General features: G+C 35.6%; 2 protein-coding genes across 3 annotated transcripts in view; both read right to left on the bottom strand.

Annotated features, from left to right (window-relative positions):
- Positions 1 to 736: 736 nt before the first annotated feature.
- Positions 737 to 9728, bottom strand: LOC123530396 (uncharacterized). The gene is made up of 6 exons (XM_053520846.1): positions 9660 to 9728; positions 3787 to 3894; positions 2373 to 2710; positions 1991 to 2091; positions 1378 to 1566; positions 737 to 963 (listed from the first exon to the last, which is right to left on the bottom strand). The coding sequence occupies exons 1-6, from the start codon at positions 9726 to 9728 to the stop codon at positions 737 to 739; spliced, it is 1032 nt and encodes a 343-aa protein (XP_053376821.1).
- Positions 7894 to 15016, bottom strand: part of LOC123530397 (serine/threonine-protein kinase fray2-like) — a 26444-nt gene continuing 19321 nt past the window's right edge. For both annotated transcript variants that reach the window (XM_053521635.1, XM_053521636.1), the window contains exon 7: positions 7894 to 14889. In XM_053521635.1, the coding sequence (XP_053377610.1) occupies positions 14006 to 14889 (884 nt within the window). In that variant the 3' untranslated portion in view covers positions 7894 to 14005. The remainder of the gene's footprint in view (positions 14890 to 15016) is intronic.

Genomic DNA, 15016 nt, shown 5'->3' with positions numbered 1-15016 from the left:
TGACCAGTATGTCCGGATGTGCAGGCTGGTCTGGGTCCATGCTGGTTTTCTCATGGCACGGCTCAAATGATTATCTTAAGTGCTATTAGAAATAATAGTAGTTATGAACATTGATTGATTAAGAAATCATTTATAGCAGAAGATCGAGTGCTTTAACCCTATTTATGCACGATGGGCGGTTATACGTCGGGCGTAATAATTTCACAAGGGCGCAGCCCGGGTGAAATTATTTGTACGACGTATTACCACCCGAGTGTATAAATAGTGTTAAAACACGGTTGTGCTATAAATTATTTCGATTCTAATATGCCCTTAATCTAAAAAAAAGTAGATAAAATATAGAAGCATTCTTTCTTGGTCGCAACAAAACCTTTGACGTCATCGCACGTTAACGTGACGTCATTCTAGCGTAGGAGTGTTTTAACAGAGACAAGCATATTAGAATGCATTTTACAAATAATATATCTTCAAATTCGAAGAAAGAACCGTGTAATGCAGGGAAAAAATTGAGTGCTATGCGGGTGGCTGCGTTCTGTTAATGCGACTTTTCTTTTTGGATTTCTGTCTTTTGTTAATATTTTTCTCATATTAAGAACATGACTTTTTATACATATTTTATGTCTACCTTTTGCATGCGCGATCGAAAAGCTTTTAAATTTAGAGAGGTAATGGTAGTTGCCGTCACAAATATTTTGCAACAGATGGACAGACCGGTCTTATGACCAACACGTTTGCATTATGCTAATCGGAATATTATAGGTACTTCTATGAATCTATATACAGTATACACCTGTATAGGTACAGGTACTCCTATATACCTATATCCTATATACACCTGTAGAGGTACAGGTACTCCTATAAACCTACATCCTATATACCCCTGTATAGGTACAGGTACTCCTATATACCTATATCCTATATACACCTGTATAGGTACAGGTACTCCTATATACCTATATACACCTGTATAGATACAGGTACTCCTATATACCTATATCCTATATACACCTGTATAGGAAAAGGTACTCCTATATACCTATATCCTGTATAGGTACAGGTACTCCTATATCCTATATACCCCTGTATAGGTACAGGTACTCCTATATAACTATATCCTATATACACCTGTATAGGTACAGGAACTCCTATATACCTACATCCATATACCCCTGTCTAGGTACATGTACTCCTATATACCTATATCCTATATACTCCTGTATAGGTACAGGTACTCCTATGTACCTATATCCTATATACACCTGTATAGGTACAGGTACTCCTATATACCTATATCCTATATACCCCTGTATAGGTACAGGTACTCCTATATAACTATATCCTATATACACCTGTATAGGTACAGGAACTCCTATATACCTACATCCATATACCCCTGTCTAGGTACATGTACTCCTATATACCTATATCCTATATACTCCTGTATAGGTACAGGTACTCCTATGTACCTATATCCTATATACACCTGTATAGGTACAGGTACTCCTATATACCTATATCCTGTATACCCCTGTATAGGTACAGGTACTCCTATATACCTATATACCCCTGTATAGGTACAGGTACTCCTATATACCTATATACACCTGTATAGGTACAGGAACTCCTATATACCTACATCCTATATACTTCTGAATAGGTACATGTACTCCTATATACCCATGTATATGTACAGATACTTCTATATACCTATATCCTTATACCTCTGTATAGGTACAGGTACTTCTATATACTATATTCTATATATCCTTGTATAGGTACAGGTACTCCTTTATACCCCTTTACAGCTACTCCTATATCTTATACACCCCTGTATAGGTACAGGTACTTCTATATCCTATATATCCCTGTATAGGTACAGGTACTCCTATATACCCCTGTATAGGTACAGGTACTCCTATATACCCCTGTATAGGTACCGGTACTCCTATATACCTATATCCCCTGTATTGGTATAGGTACTCCTACATACCTATATACCACTGTATAGGTACAGGTACTCCTATATACCCCTGTATAGGTACATGTACTCCTATATACCCCTGTATAGGTACTCCTATATCCAATATACCCCTGTATAGGTACAGGTACTCTTATATACCCCTTTATAGGTACTCCTATATACCTATACCCCACTGTATTGGTACTCCTATATACCCCTGTATAGGTACAGGTACTCCTATATACCCCTGTATAGGTACATGTACTCCTATATACCCCTGTACAGGTACTCCTATATCCAATATACCCCTGTATAGGTATATGTACTCCTATATACCCCTGCACAGGTACTCCTATATCCTATATACCCCTTTATAGGTACATGTACTTCTATATACCTATATCCTGTATACCTCTGTATAGGTACAGGTACAGGTACTCCTATATAGTCCTTTATAGGTACAGGTACATGTACTCCTATATATCTATATCCTATATACACCTGTATAGGTACAGGAACTCCTATATACCTACATCCTTTATATCCCTGTATAGGTACATGTACTCCTATATACCCCTGTATATGTACAGGTACTTCTATATACCTATATCCTATATACCCCTGTATAGGTACAGGCACTTCTTTATACCTATATCCTATATACCCATGTATCTTATACACCCCTGTATAGGTAAAAGTACTTCTATATCCTATATATCCCTGCATAGGTACAGGTACTCCTATATACCCCTGTATAGGTACAGGTACTCATATATACCTATATCCCCCTGTATTGGTATAGGTACTCCCATATACCTATATCCCCCTGTATAGGTACAGGTACTCCTATATCCCCCTGTACAGGTACTCCTATATACCTATATCCCCCTGTATTGGTATAGGTACTCCTATATACCCCTGTACAGGTACAGGTACTCCTATATACCCCTGTACAGGTACAGGTACTCCTATTTCCAATATACCCCTGTATAGGTACAGGTACTCCTATATACCCCTTTATAGGTACAGGTACTCCTATATACCCCTGTATAGGTACATGTACTCCTATATACCCCTGTACAGGTACAGGTACTCCTATATCCAATATACCCCTGTATAGGTACATGTACTCCTATATACCCCTGTACAGGTACTCCTATATCCCCCTTTATAGGTACATGTACTCCTATATACCCCTGTGCAGGTACAGGTACTCCTTTATCCTATATACACCTGTATATGTACAGGTACTCCTTATACCTATATACACATGTATAGGTGCAGGTACTCCTATATATCTATATCCTATATGCCCCTGTATAGGTATAGGTACTCCTATATCCCCCTGTATAGGTACAGGTATTCCTATATACCTATATCCTATATACCCCTGTATAGGTACTCCTATAAACCTTACTCATATTTTGTGTGCACAAATTGTTTACAAAAACTGGCCAAGTACCAAATTTTTGTGTTTGTAACTTTGTTTGTGATGTATAAAAAGTATTCGAACCTTCTATAAATATCAAAAATAAAATCACAGAAAATAAAAATGGAGAAATCTGCTTCGTATACCATTGGTATGTCACGTTTTACAACAATATCTTGAGTGTCCCTGGGTTATATATGGTTCAGTATGTTTCTTTGTCTGAGATATGTTGACAGTTCACAGATGACACTAACAGTGAAAGGCTGTCTCTAAACAAAAACTACTGCAATATACTCAGAGTACATCAAAGGGAGGTAACTGCCATCATACACCTTTCAAATCAAAAAAAAAGTTATTACCTTTACACTGAGTTGCCTTTGATTCCACAAGTACTTACGCTTACTTTACCAGTAAATGTCAACTTCCTCACTTGAATCACAAGTGGAGGATGAATAATTCTTGCATACTGTCTTCTCTCACCTGCTCCTAGAACTGAACTTTTATTCTTCAAGTTGACAGAACATAAACTATGCTCAGCGAAAACAAGTACATGATTGTGCCGCAAGTAAGTAAAATATTTGGCATGTGCTTCATAAATTCTCCCACAATTCTGCCAACTGTAGTTATCTACATTTTGTACTTCATAAACATTTTTTAAATACTATGTGCAAAAACTCCTTTAAAAACCTGAACATTTTTAAATATTCATGAATTTCATGGAATTCACGAAATTTTAAATAATTGCCTAATGAGTTTAAGGCTTGAAGCTAGTATAGCTGTTTTATACTTCTATTATCAGAATGAGGTTTATGTTTGGAGAAAAAAAGGTCACTATATTTTGATGGGTCTTTAACAAGGACCGAACACCATTCTCTAAACTCACAGTGTATGCATTTTGCTATTAGTCATTAACTGTACACTAAGTCAACCTAAATTATCCAGGCTTATTGTTTAGTCATATGCAGCTGCATGTGGACACTTCATAAGACCTCAAATAATATTTCAATTAAAAGCATTATTATGACCCAAGTGAGATGCAACGAAGGGATAGAACTCTGTCTAGACTACAATTATAAACGGAATTGCAGAATAGTACTTTTTCCTTGTTAAAAGTCATGTGAAATGATTTAGACTCAATATGGTTCCAATAAAAGTACCATGTAGTTGATAAGAGCATTTTATAGGAAGCTATTTTATTGCCAAATTTCTGTCCCAGGAAATTACTTGACGTGTAACTTTATTACTTAATATTGTCTAGATCTAGACATTTATCATATCAAATTGAATATTGCTTCAGTATTTATATCAACTGGTGTCTGCACTGTGGGGGTAATGTACAAGTGTTTTTAATTGTGTGGTATTCTTTCTATTATGTTATTTGATTTTAAAAGTCAAAATTCTCTATTTTTATAGGGACCATAGAGAGGAAAGGGACTAGTTTATTTTCAGGTCTAGGATTCATTTAAAAATGGGAAACCAGTGTAATCTACTTTACAGAGAACAAGAGCTGTCGGATGACAGCGCGCTCGACTATTCGAAGAATTGATTGAAGAATGGGGTCAAAATATTTCCATAGTTTTTCAGACTAAACAAAAAAATGGATAAACAAACAAGAGCACCGCCTTGCGGGTGCTGACGCTCATCTGATTTTTTTTGTATAATAGAAATATTGTCCTACCCATGATTTTCTAAGTCTAAAAAGGGCCATCATTCTTGCAAAAAGCAGGATAGAGTTATGTTTCTTGATGTACAGTGTCCACTTATGATGGTGAAAAACTGTTGCAAGTTTTAAAGCAATAGCTTTGATAGTTTATGAGAAAAGTTGACTTAAACATAATATTCAACCAAGAAAATGATTTTTCTAAGTCCAAAAGGGGCAATAATTATTGCAAAAAGCAGGATGGAGTTATGTTGCTTGCTGTACAGGTCAGCTTATGATGGTGAACAAGTGTTACAAGTTTCAAAGCAATAGCTTTGATAGTTTAAGAGAAAAAGTTTACCTAAACATAAAACTTAACCAAGAAATCTGATATTTTCTAAGTCCAAAAGGGGCCATAAATCTTGCAAAAAGCAGGATGGAGTTATGTTTCTTGCTGTACAGGGTCAGCCTATGATGGTGACCAAGTGTTGCAAGTTTTAAAGCAATAGCTTTGATAGTTTAGGATTAAAGCTGACCTAAACATAAAACTTAACCAAGAAAACTGATTTTCTAAGTCCAAAAGGGGCAATAATTCTTGCAAAAAGCAAGATGGAGTTATGTTTCTTGATGTACAGGGTCTGCTTATGATGGTGAACAAGTATTCCAAGTTTCAAAGCAATAGCTTTGATAGTTTAGGAGAAAAATTGACCTAAACATAAAACTTAACCAAGAAATCTGATATTTTCTAAGTACAAAAGGGGCCATAAATCTTGCAAAAAGCAAGATGGAGTTATGTTTCTTGCTATACAGGGTCAGCTTATGATGGTGAACAAGTATTCCAAGTTTCAAAGCAATAGCTTTGATAGTTTAGGAGAAAAGCTGACCTAAACATAAAACTTAACCAGGCAACGCCAACGCAGACGCCGACGCCGACGCTGACAACCGCTCAAGTGATGACAATAACTCATCATTTTTTTTCAAAAAATCAGATGAGCTAAAAATGTTCCTGTATTTGTGGATTTCGATTAGTCTTGCACTAACTGGCAATGTGTGACCATGATGGCAAATATGTTAAGTTATATGTCTGGCAAAACATGGACTTATATGAAAAATTTAACTAATTTCCAAGTCCAAAAAGGGCCATAATTCAGTCAAAATAGTTGACAGAGTTATGTACTCTTGCCTACAGATGGAAATCATGTTGATAAACTAGTGTTAAAAGTTTCAAAGCCACAATTCAAATAGTTTTGACAAAACGCTGACTTGTTAAAAAAAACTGAACAAATTTCAAAGTCCAAAAAGGGCCATAATTCAGTCAAAATAGTTGTCAGAGTTATGTACTCTTGCCTACAGATGGAAATCATAATGATAAACAAGTGTTTAAAGTTTAAAAGCCAAAATGTCAAATAGTCTTGACAAAACATGGACATATATAAAACAAAACCAATTTCCAAGTTCAAAAAGGGCCATAATTCAGCCAAAAAAGACGAGAGAGTTACGTACTCTTGCCTATTGATAGAGACTATTATACTGAACAAGATATAAAAGTTTCAAAGCCATATGTCAAACACTTTACACAAAATATAAACTGGTACGAAAAACTTAACCAAGATTTCTAAGTCAAAAGGGGCCATAATTCAGTCAAAATGCTTGATGGAGTTATGTACTCTTGCCTACAACTGGACATTGTGATGGTAAACAAGTGTTGAAAGTTTCAAAGCTTTATCTCAAAAGACTTTGTCAAAATGTGGACTGGTACGAAAAACTTAACCAAGATTTCTAAGTCAAAAAGGGGCCATAATTCAACCAAAATGCTTGATGGAGTTATGTACTCTTGCCAACAACTGGACATGGTGATGGTAAACAAGTGTTGAAAGTTTCAAAGCTTTTTCTCAAAAGACTTTGTCAAAATATGAACTGGTACGAAAAACTTAACCAAGATTTCTAAGTCAAAAGGGGCCATAATTCAGTCAAAATGCTTGACAGAGTTATGTACTCTTGCCTATAACTGGACATGGTGATGGTAAACAAGTGTTGAAAGTTTCAAAGCTTTATCTCAAAAGACTTTGTCAAAATGTGGACTGGTACAAAAACTTAACCAGGGTGTGACGCCGACGCCGACGCCGTGGTGAGTAGGATAGCTCTACTTATTCTTCGAATAGTCGAGCTAATAAAAATGTCAATCTTGAATAAATGGTCTAATATAGCCCCAAGTCAATCTTGATCAAACAGTCCAATAAGGCCCTTCATCAATTTTTACAGTGTGGTCTGATATGGACCATAATCATTCTTGACAGAGTGGTCCAATATGGCCCTTAGTGAATCTTGACCTAGTGGTCGAATATAACCCTTTCTCAATCTTGACCGAGAGGTCTGATATGGCTATTACTCTATTTTGACCGAAAGGTCCAATATGGCTCTTAGTCAATCTTGACCAAATGCTTTAATCTTGACTAAGTGGTCTGACATGGCCCTTAGTCAGTCTTGACCGAGTGGTCCAACATGATCCGATATGGTTGACCAAGTGATCCAATAAAGCCAATATTCAATCTTGACAAAATTATCTGATACGGCATTGAGAGGGTGTAGTTTTGTGAATTATAATTGTCCTTTTGAGAAAATATTTCTCAGTAAGGCTAAAATTAATTAGTATAAACTATTTGCTGCATAAAGTACCTGCAAATCATTCAAAATTTTTCTTTTTTGAGACTCAAAACAACATTTTTATTTTATTTAGTAGTAAAAAAAATACTGTCTTACAAAACTTGAAACTAAAAATCACATCTCCACAATACAATATTTTTGCAACATTATCCCTTTTAATTAAACAACTCACAAATGACTCAGTATAATATAAACATCAAGTTTGTACTGAATTTATAGTTTATTTTTAAAGTTTAAGCACTTCAGTATAGTACAAATAAAAATAAATTGTCTATAAAAGTAATTTCAAAATGTTATCAAAATAGTTATTACAGTATATTACAACCAGAACCTAAACATTTAATGATATGGTCTTAAATTTCTACAATTAGTGATGGAATGTGACATAACAACAAGATTACAACAACAATAACTAAATACATGTTCAATGAAATCAGAATAATACTAAAACAAGAGAGCCACCTGCTGGTGCCAACGCTTATCCATGTTCGACAAGAAAAGTGAATTAAACAAGAGGGTCATAATGACCCTGAATTGCTCACCTGAGTAATATGAGCTACATGTTTAAAATGGCAAACTGATGCTAAAATATTAGAAAGTAGGTTAGTAGGTCACATTCATGGTCACTGAAAGTCAGTTTTAAGATCAGTGTGCAAAACTGTACATGTCATCCAAATTTCAAAAACAAGAAAGTAGGTCAGTAGGTCAAGGTCACAGTCAAGTGACCCCTAATCACTTTGCATAATCAGGTAATTTTAATTAAACAGTCCAGGAAATATGATCTGATAATTTTTGAAGTATTATTCCTATTTAACTCATATAACAAGTGACCCCAGGGTGGGGCCACTTTTCAAACCAGGGGCATAATTTGAGCAATTTTGTTAGAGATCCACTAGGCAATACTATATACTAAATATCAAAGGCCTAGGCCTTGAACTTTCAGACAAAAAGATTTTTTTTTCCTATTTAAGTCTATGTTAATTAAATTTGGGACCCCTAGGGCAGGGCCTCTTTTCACCACAGGGGCATAATTTGAACAATTTCATTCGAGGACCACAAGGCCATGCAACATACTAAATATCAAAAGCCTTAGCCTTGCAGTTTCAAGCAAGGAGATTTTTGAAGTTTTTTCCTACATAAGTCTATGTAAAACTTGAGACTCCCCGGGGCAGGGCCTCTTTTCACCCAAGGGTTATAATTTGAACAATTCTGGTAGAGGACCACGAGGCGATGCTACATACCAAATATCAAAAGCCTAGGTCCTGTGGTTTAGACAAGAAGATTTTTTGAGTTTTTTCCTATATAAGTCTATGTAAAACTTGTGACCCCCCGGGGTGGGGCCTCTTTTCACCCCAGGGGCACAATTTGAACAATCTTCATAGAGGACAATTTGATGATGTCACATGCCAATTAGTAAGGCTCTAAGCCATGCGGTTTTGGACAAGAAAATTTTAAAGTTTTTCCTTTTGGTTGCCATGGCAACCAGAGTTCTATATGGAATTCAATTCTTTGAAAAATTTTGAAAGGGGGCCACCTAAGGATCATTCCTGTGAAGTTTGGGGTAATTCTGCCCAGTGGTTTTCAAGAAGAAGATCTTTTTTAAAAAAATGTTGACGGACAGATGCCAGACAATTGATGCCAGACATTGAGCAGTCACAAAAGCTCACCATGAGCCTTTGGCTCGGGTGAGCTAAAAAAAAAAAAAAAAAAAAGAAATACCAATGTTTGACATTCAAAAGGGCCATTATTCTAACAAAACTGCAAAGAGGGAGAGTCATGGTTCAAGACCTACATACAAATCTAATGAAATACAAAATGTTAACAAGTGTACAAAGTTTCAGAGTAATTACTCTTTAAAGTATTCAAGAAAAGTGGATCTAAACAAACATTTTAACTAAGAAATTCCAATTTTCTAAGTACAAAACGGGCCATTATTCTGCAAGTAAGACTTAAGGTCCTTGACCTACCGGTACCTGCATACTCATCTGATGATGATATGGAAGTGTGCAAAGATTCAACGCTATAGCTTTTACCATTTTTGAGAAAATGTGGATCAAAATAAAAACTAACCTATGCAGACAATCAAGTGACGACAATACCTTATATTTTTTTGTTTCCTCTGACACAGTAAATTTACTCTCTAAAATTGGCAACATACAAACAAAGAAATTCTCAAATTTACAAGTGCTAACAAACTCTTTTAAACATTCTTTTTCAGTGAACATCTAAAATTAACGATTGATCATCTAAAAGTTTTAACAACTTTCTACCAAATTATAAATGAAGATTTTTTCCCCCACAGACATTGAGGTAGCAACAGACAAGCTCAATTTTACAAAATTTTCTGAATTTTGAGGAGGGCAGAAAAAATTAATATGAAAACTAACAATATTCTTTCTTTACAAATAGGAAAAGTAATTACATGGCAATGAGATAACTCTTCTTACAACATTGACCTATTACAATCCAACTTACCTCCCTTACATTTTTTTTCTTGGAAGAGAAGATAAAGCAGAAAGAAAAATATCTAAATTACTTTTTAAACTAGTTTTGCTTATTTAATTGGAAAATTCAGCCCGATTTCAATAAAACTACCAGTACTGACCACAAAAAAATTTACCCTAATAAATCTAAAATCTACAAAAGGTAAATTCTACAGCCATTCTAAAGAGTTCTCTAATACACTTAACAAATGTCTAGTATTAAGCATTCAAAACTTTTTTCAAAAACTTGACTGTAAATAATCTGGAACCATGAAAATTATCACAAGTAACAAGAGTATCCAAAGTCAATCATAATTATTGTATTTTGTGTACTATACAAAGTCACTCTATGACATGATATCTTTAAAATAGCAACATGCATTAATTATGATAAAATGTCATTTTTCCTTCTTCTTCTTCCATAAAGTACAAAGATGAGATCATTGTATTTACTATAAGTATGTGTAAAACACATCACTCCTTTTAACCCTTACCCTACTAAATTTCTGTAATGAACTTGTCCACTTTTCAATTTGGACAGTACCATTAACTGTTAAAAGGGGTGCTTACCAAAAAGATACTGACTGAATGGCGAACAGTGCAGATTTTGATCAGACTGCCGGATGTGGCGGCTGATCATGATCTGCAAAGGTCGCAAAGGCAGAATCAATCGTGTCCAGCATGATAAGGATTAAATAGTCAGACTCTATGAAATAAAAATAGGATCTAAAAGAACATAAAACCATCTAAAACACTTCTTAAAACTTAGGTTGTCATAATACAATATTTGACATTTCATAAAAAAAAATGTGAGCTCAAATTAAATCTTTAACAAACATGATTAAAATGTCTCAACAACATAATTGAGCCATGCCATGGGAAAACCAACATAGTGGCTTTGCGCGCAGTCTGGTCAGGATCCATGCTGTTTGCTTTCAAAGCCAATTACAATTAGAGGAACCATTAGTGAACAGCATGGATCCTGACCAGACTGTGGACATGCGCAGGCTGGTCTGGACCCATGCTGGTCGCAAAGCCACTATGTTGGTTTTCTCACGGCGCGGCTCATATCATGATTTAACCTTTAGCCTGCTTCCAGCAAGTGATTCTGCCTTTGCGACCAGTGCAGACCATGATCAGATTGCACGGATCTGCAGGCTGATCATGATCTACACTGGTCGCAAAGAACCAATCATGTCCAGCAAGATAAGGGCTAAGAACAATAACATATGTTTATAGCCTGTTGAATTACAAGAGAAATTGCAAGGGAATTCTGAAACTAAATGTAGATCTTCCTTGCATGACTGTTATATGGGTAAAAGTATCAGTCTTGGATAATACTACCATAACATGTAAAATTTAGATTCTGTTAGCATTTTAAAAAGAAACTAAGTTGCTTCATTTTTTATATTAATTGAAAATTTAAACAGCTTGTTCAGCTTTGAACAGTTTCCAATTTAAAATAGTTTATCATCAACAGAAAAAACCAATTCTAGGTAAAAACCAATATTTTGTTGGGGCTAGTTTCATGTTTTTATGTGTACAACAGGGTTCTAGCCTGCCTATTATGGCATCCACTAATTGTTGAAATGACATGTTTTAAACGCAGCTAGTTGGTCCTATAGTGTTTTCAGAACATTCTTATATGCCCTCTGGATCTTCCATGTAAAATGATGCCGGTAATAATCGATAATTACAGAATGTGTGATATAAATTTTATTGGTAGGTTTCTTTAGCTCCACTTTTACGCCTGATGACATTTCATCTGCGGTAATTATGTAAATCACGGTAAATGAATGTTATCATACTGTATAGGTAAGTGCTTAATTTTGTGACAAAGAAATATTATATAAAAATATGAATAAACTAAAGGTAAAGAACCTTCCAAACCAGATGTCACAATTATGTTTATATTTCCACATATTTGCAATTAAATAGGTATAAAAGATTTTTAATGGCCATTTTCAGTTACATTAGTAATCAACCTAAATATGATTTTGTTGACATGAACAAAACTATAAATAATAAACTGACCATTCATGACATCATCTGAGATAGTTTCTCACATCTTGATAAACAAGCAAAACATTTCGTTACAAGAGTTGACAAGTTGTGTGATTTTATCACATAACAAAGAACTAATTAACATATATTCTAACATGACAAGATCTGTTTACCTATTAAACAAAGATTGAAAATTGTTTATTATTACAGGGTTCAAATTTAAGCTTGCATACTCGCAAAATGCGAGTACATTTTGAAAAATGCGAGTGACTTTTGCCCAAACTTGCAGAATTTTGCGTGTGCAAAATCTCAAGTAGAAATTACGACGGTTTTAATTTCTTTAACTTTCAGTTTCAATCTGCTGTAAATACGCATATAATGATGCTGTTTCACACAGTACATACCGATTGATTTACATAGTGTGTGGACTGTTTGCAGATTTTGATTAGGCTACATGGTAACTACTGGTATGAACGTGCACGATATTTTATGGAAAAACTGTGTTTAGTGCGACACCCACTTGCCGGTAGTGTTATGGAGGACAGAACCTTGTTTCTGCCCATAACAGTTGAACAAAATTGCCACTAAAATTGATAAATTGCGAGTTGAAATGTTATGTACTCATACAAATTTTCAAGTGTAAAAAAACTGTTAAATAAAAAGTTCAACTCCAAGCTTATAAAGGGCTTGGTACGGTTTTCTGTACAAAATGGCCTAAAACATAGTACTGTTTTCTGTACAAAATGGCCAAAATAATGAGTTCAAAATTCTTAAAACATTAAATTAAAATTTATGTTTTGATAGATAAATAATGTTAATAAAATTGATAAATTGCGAGTTGAAATGTTATGTACTCATAAAAATTTTCAAGTACAAAAAACTGTTAAATTCTAACCCTGATTATTATGTAACAATTCAGTGGTTGTATAAACAGGCAAGTATTTGATGGAGGACAGAAGGACGGACAGACAGACAACCTGAAACCAGTATACCCCTCTTACAACTTCGTATTTTGGGAGGGGGGGGGGTGGGGGGGGTACAAAAATACAGACTGTAAGAATGCTATGACTGTCATTTCAGACAGTAGGAAAAGTACACATTATTCAATTCATCACAAGGTCCTTTTGATATGTAATATTTAGAAGTACGGGTACTGGCAGGAATGTTTTGGCATTTTTAACTCCCTTTACTGCCTTGTAATGGCAAAAAAAATTTCAACATCTCTTTACACATCTACGCATTTTTCATTGCCATCTAGCAAACTGATTGTAAATGCTACACCATTATGACATCGCATATCACAATCGTAACATTACAAACATATTACGCAGACCATGGCAAGCATTCCTATCAAATAGGTTCTCGTGTTCTAGTTATCACTATTTTTACAACTCCATGACAGCTAATATGAGCCGTGCCATGGGAAAACCAACATAGTGGGTGTGCGACCAGCATGGATCCAGACCAGCCTGCGCATCCGCGCAGTCTGGTCAGGATCTATGCTGTTCGCTAACAGTTTCTCCAATTCCAATAGGCTTTAAAAGCGAACAGCATGGATCCTGACCAGACTGTGCGGATGCGCAGGCTGGTCTGGATCCATGCTGGTCGCACACCCACTATGTTGGTTTTCCCATGGCACGGCTCATATCAGTTTAAGTCTGTTGATGCATTTTGCACCAAATAAAAGGCCTTCATTTCTAAATGCTTTGATCAGCTTATGTTATTGAACAAAGGTCTTTGAGACTTTTGAAGTCCATTACGTAAAAATGCCCTGATTAATGTTCTGAACAATAAGAATGTAAGGTCCTGAGAAATTCTAACTAGCACTATCTATTTCTCCTTCCTGTACTATTTGTCCTTGACCTTTGTGTGCCTGATCTATGACTGGAACTATCACGTCTGCTGCGATATTCATCTTCACTATATCTTTCCCTGCTGTCATGGCGACGCCTCCTTCGTTTATCATCATAATCACTATAATCGTCCCTATCGTCGTAATAATCTCGTTTTCTACGCGACTGTGAACCCGTCGATGATGACCTCTGAGTCGGTCGTGACCCAACACTCCGAGACCTGCTTCTACCTCGGTCTCTATTGCGATCATTATCATAATTATCGGAATAATTATAATCAGAGTCTGCACGGTATCTATAGTTATCAACACTTCTTGATGGGGAGTGATAGTTATTTCTTGTTCTAGAGCTCCTCGTAGAACCTTTATGTGAACTCCTGTCATCAAAAGATCTACCTTTATCTCTAGCTTGTCTTAATGAATGTTTAATATTTGCATCTGTAAGAAGAAGATTATCTGCTTTATGTGTTCTGTTTGACCTGCCCAACCCTCTGTTCGAGTCGACCCTACCCTGTCTGTCAGCTCTCTGATGTTCCTGTCTCCGAGCCTCCTCCTGCCGATATTCCTCCTCTTCTCGTGCCTTTCTGAGATTTTCTCTCTGTAAACCATGCCTCATTGAATCAAACTCATGTTTTACGCTCTTCATGGCAGGTTTAAGTTTAGCGCTGCCATTTTGAGCCGAATCAACTTGTTCGCTATCGTAACTCTGAGTTTCAATAGAATTACAAGTACCATGTTTTTCGGAGATTGTTGTCCTGAACGCAGGGTACATACTGTGTTTGCTACTGTGTACGCTACTGTGAACACTACTATGAGCACTGCTGTGAACCGAACTACCTCCATGTACAGCACCTGAAGCTGAAAATTAAATTCATACATTTGGTTTTTAATCTCGACTGATTTGTTTTGCATCAACTGAGAAAATAGCTTATAAATGCAATGTTAATTTTCAATTACTTGTATCACTTAAGACAAGTCCTTAAAC

Source organism: Mercenaria mercenaria, chromosome 13 (genome assembly GCF_021730395.1).
Source record: "Mercenaria mercenaria strain notata chromosome 13, MADL_Memer_1, whole genome shotgun sequence".
NCBI lineage: Eukaryota > Metazoa > Mollusca > Bivalvia > Venerida > Veneridae > Mercenaria > Mercenaria mercenaria.
The sequence above is the reverse complement of the archived record's forward strand: the minus strand, read 5'-3'. Positions and strand labels throughout refer to the sequence as shown.

Bases quoted from the DNA above. Each gene is read 5' to 3' on its own strand.
- LOC123530396 (XM_053520846.1), bottom strand. From the start codon at position 9,728: ATGGTAAAAGCTATAGCGTTGAATCTTTGCACACTTCCATATCATCAT. The intron at 3,895-9,659 runs GTAGGTCAAGGA...GTCAACTTGAAG, and splicing joins AGATGAGTATGCAGGTACCG to AATAAAAGTTCAGTTCTAGG. The intron at 2,711-3,786 runs GTAAGTACTTGT...GTACCTATACAG, and splicing joins CATTTACTGGTAAAGTAAGC to GGGTATATAGGAGTACCTGT.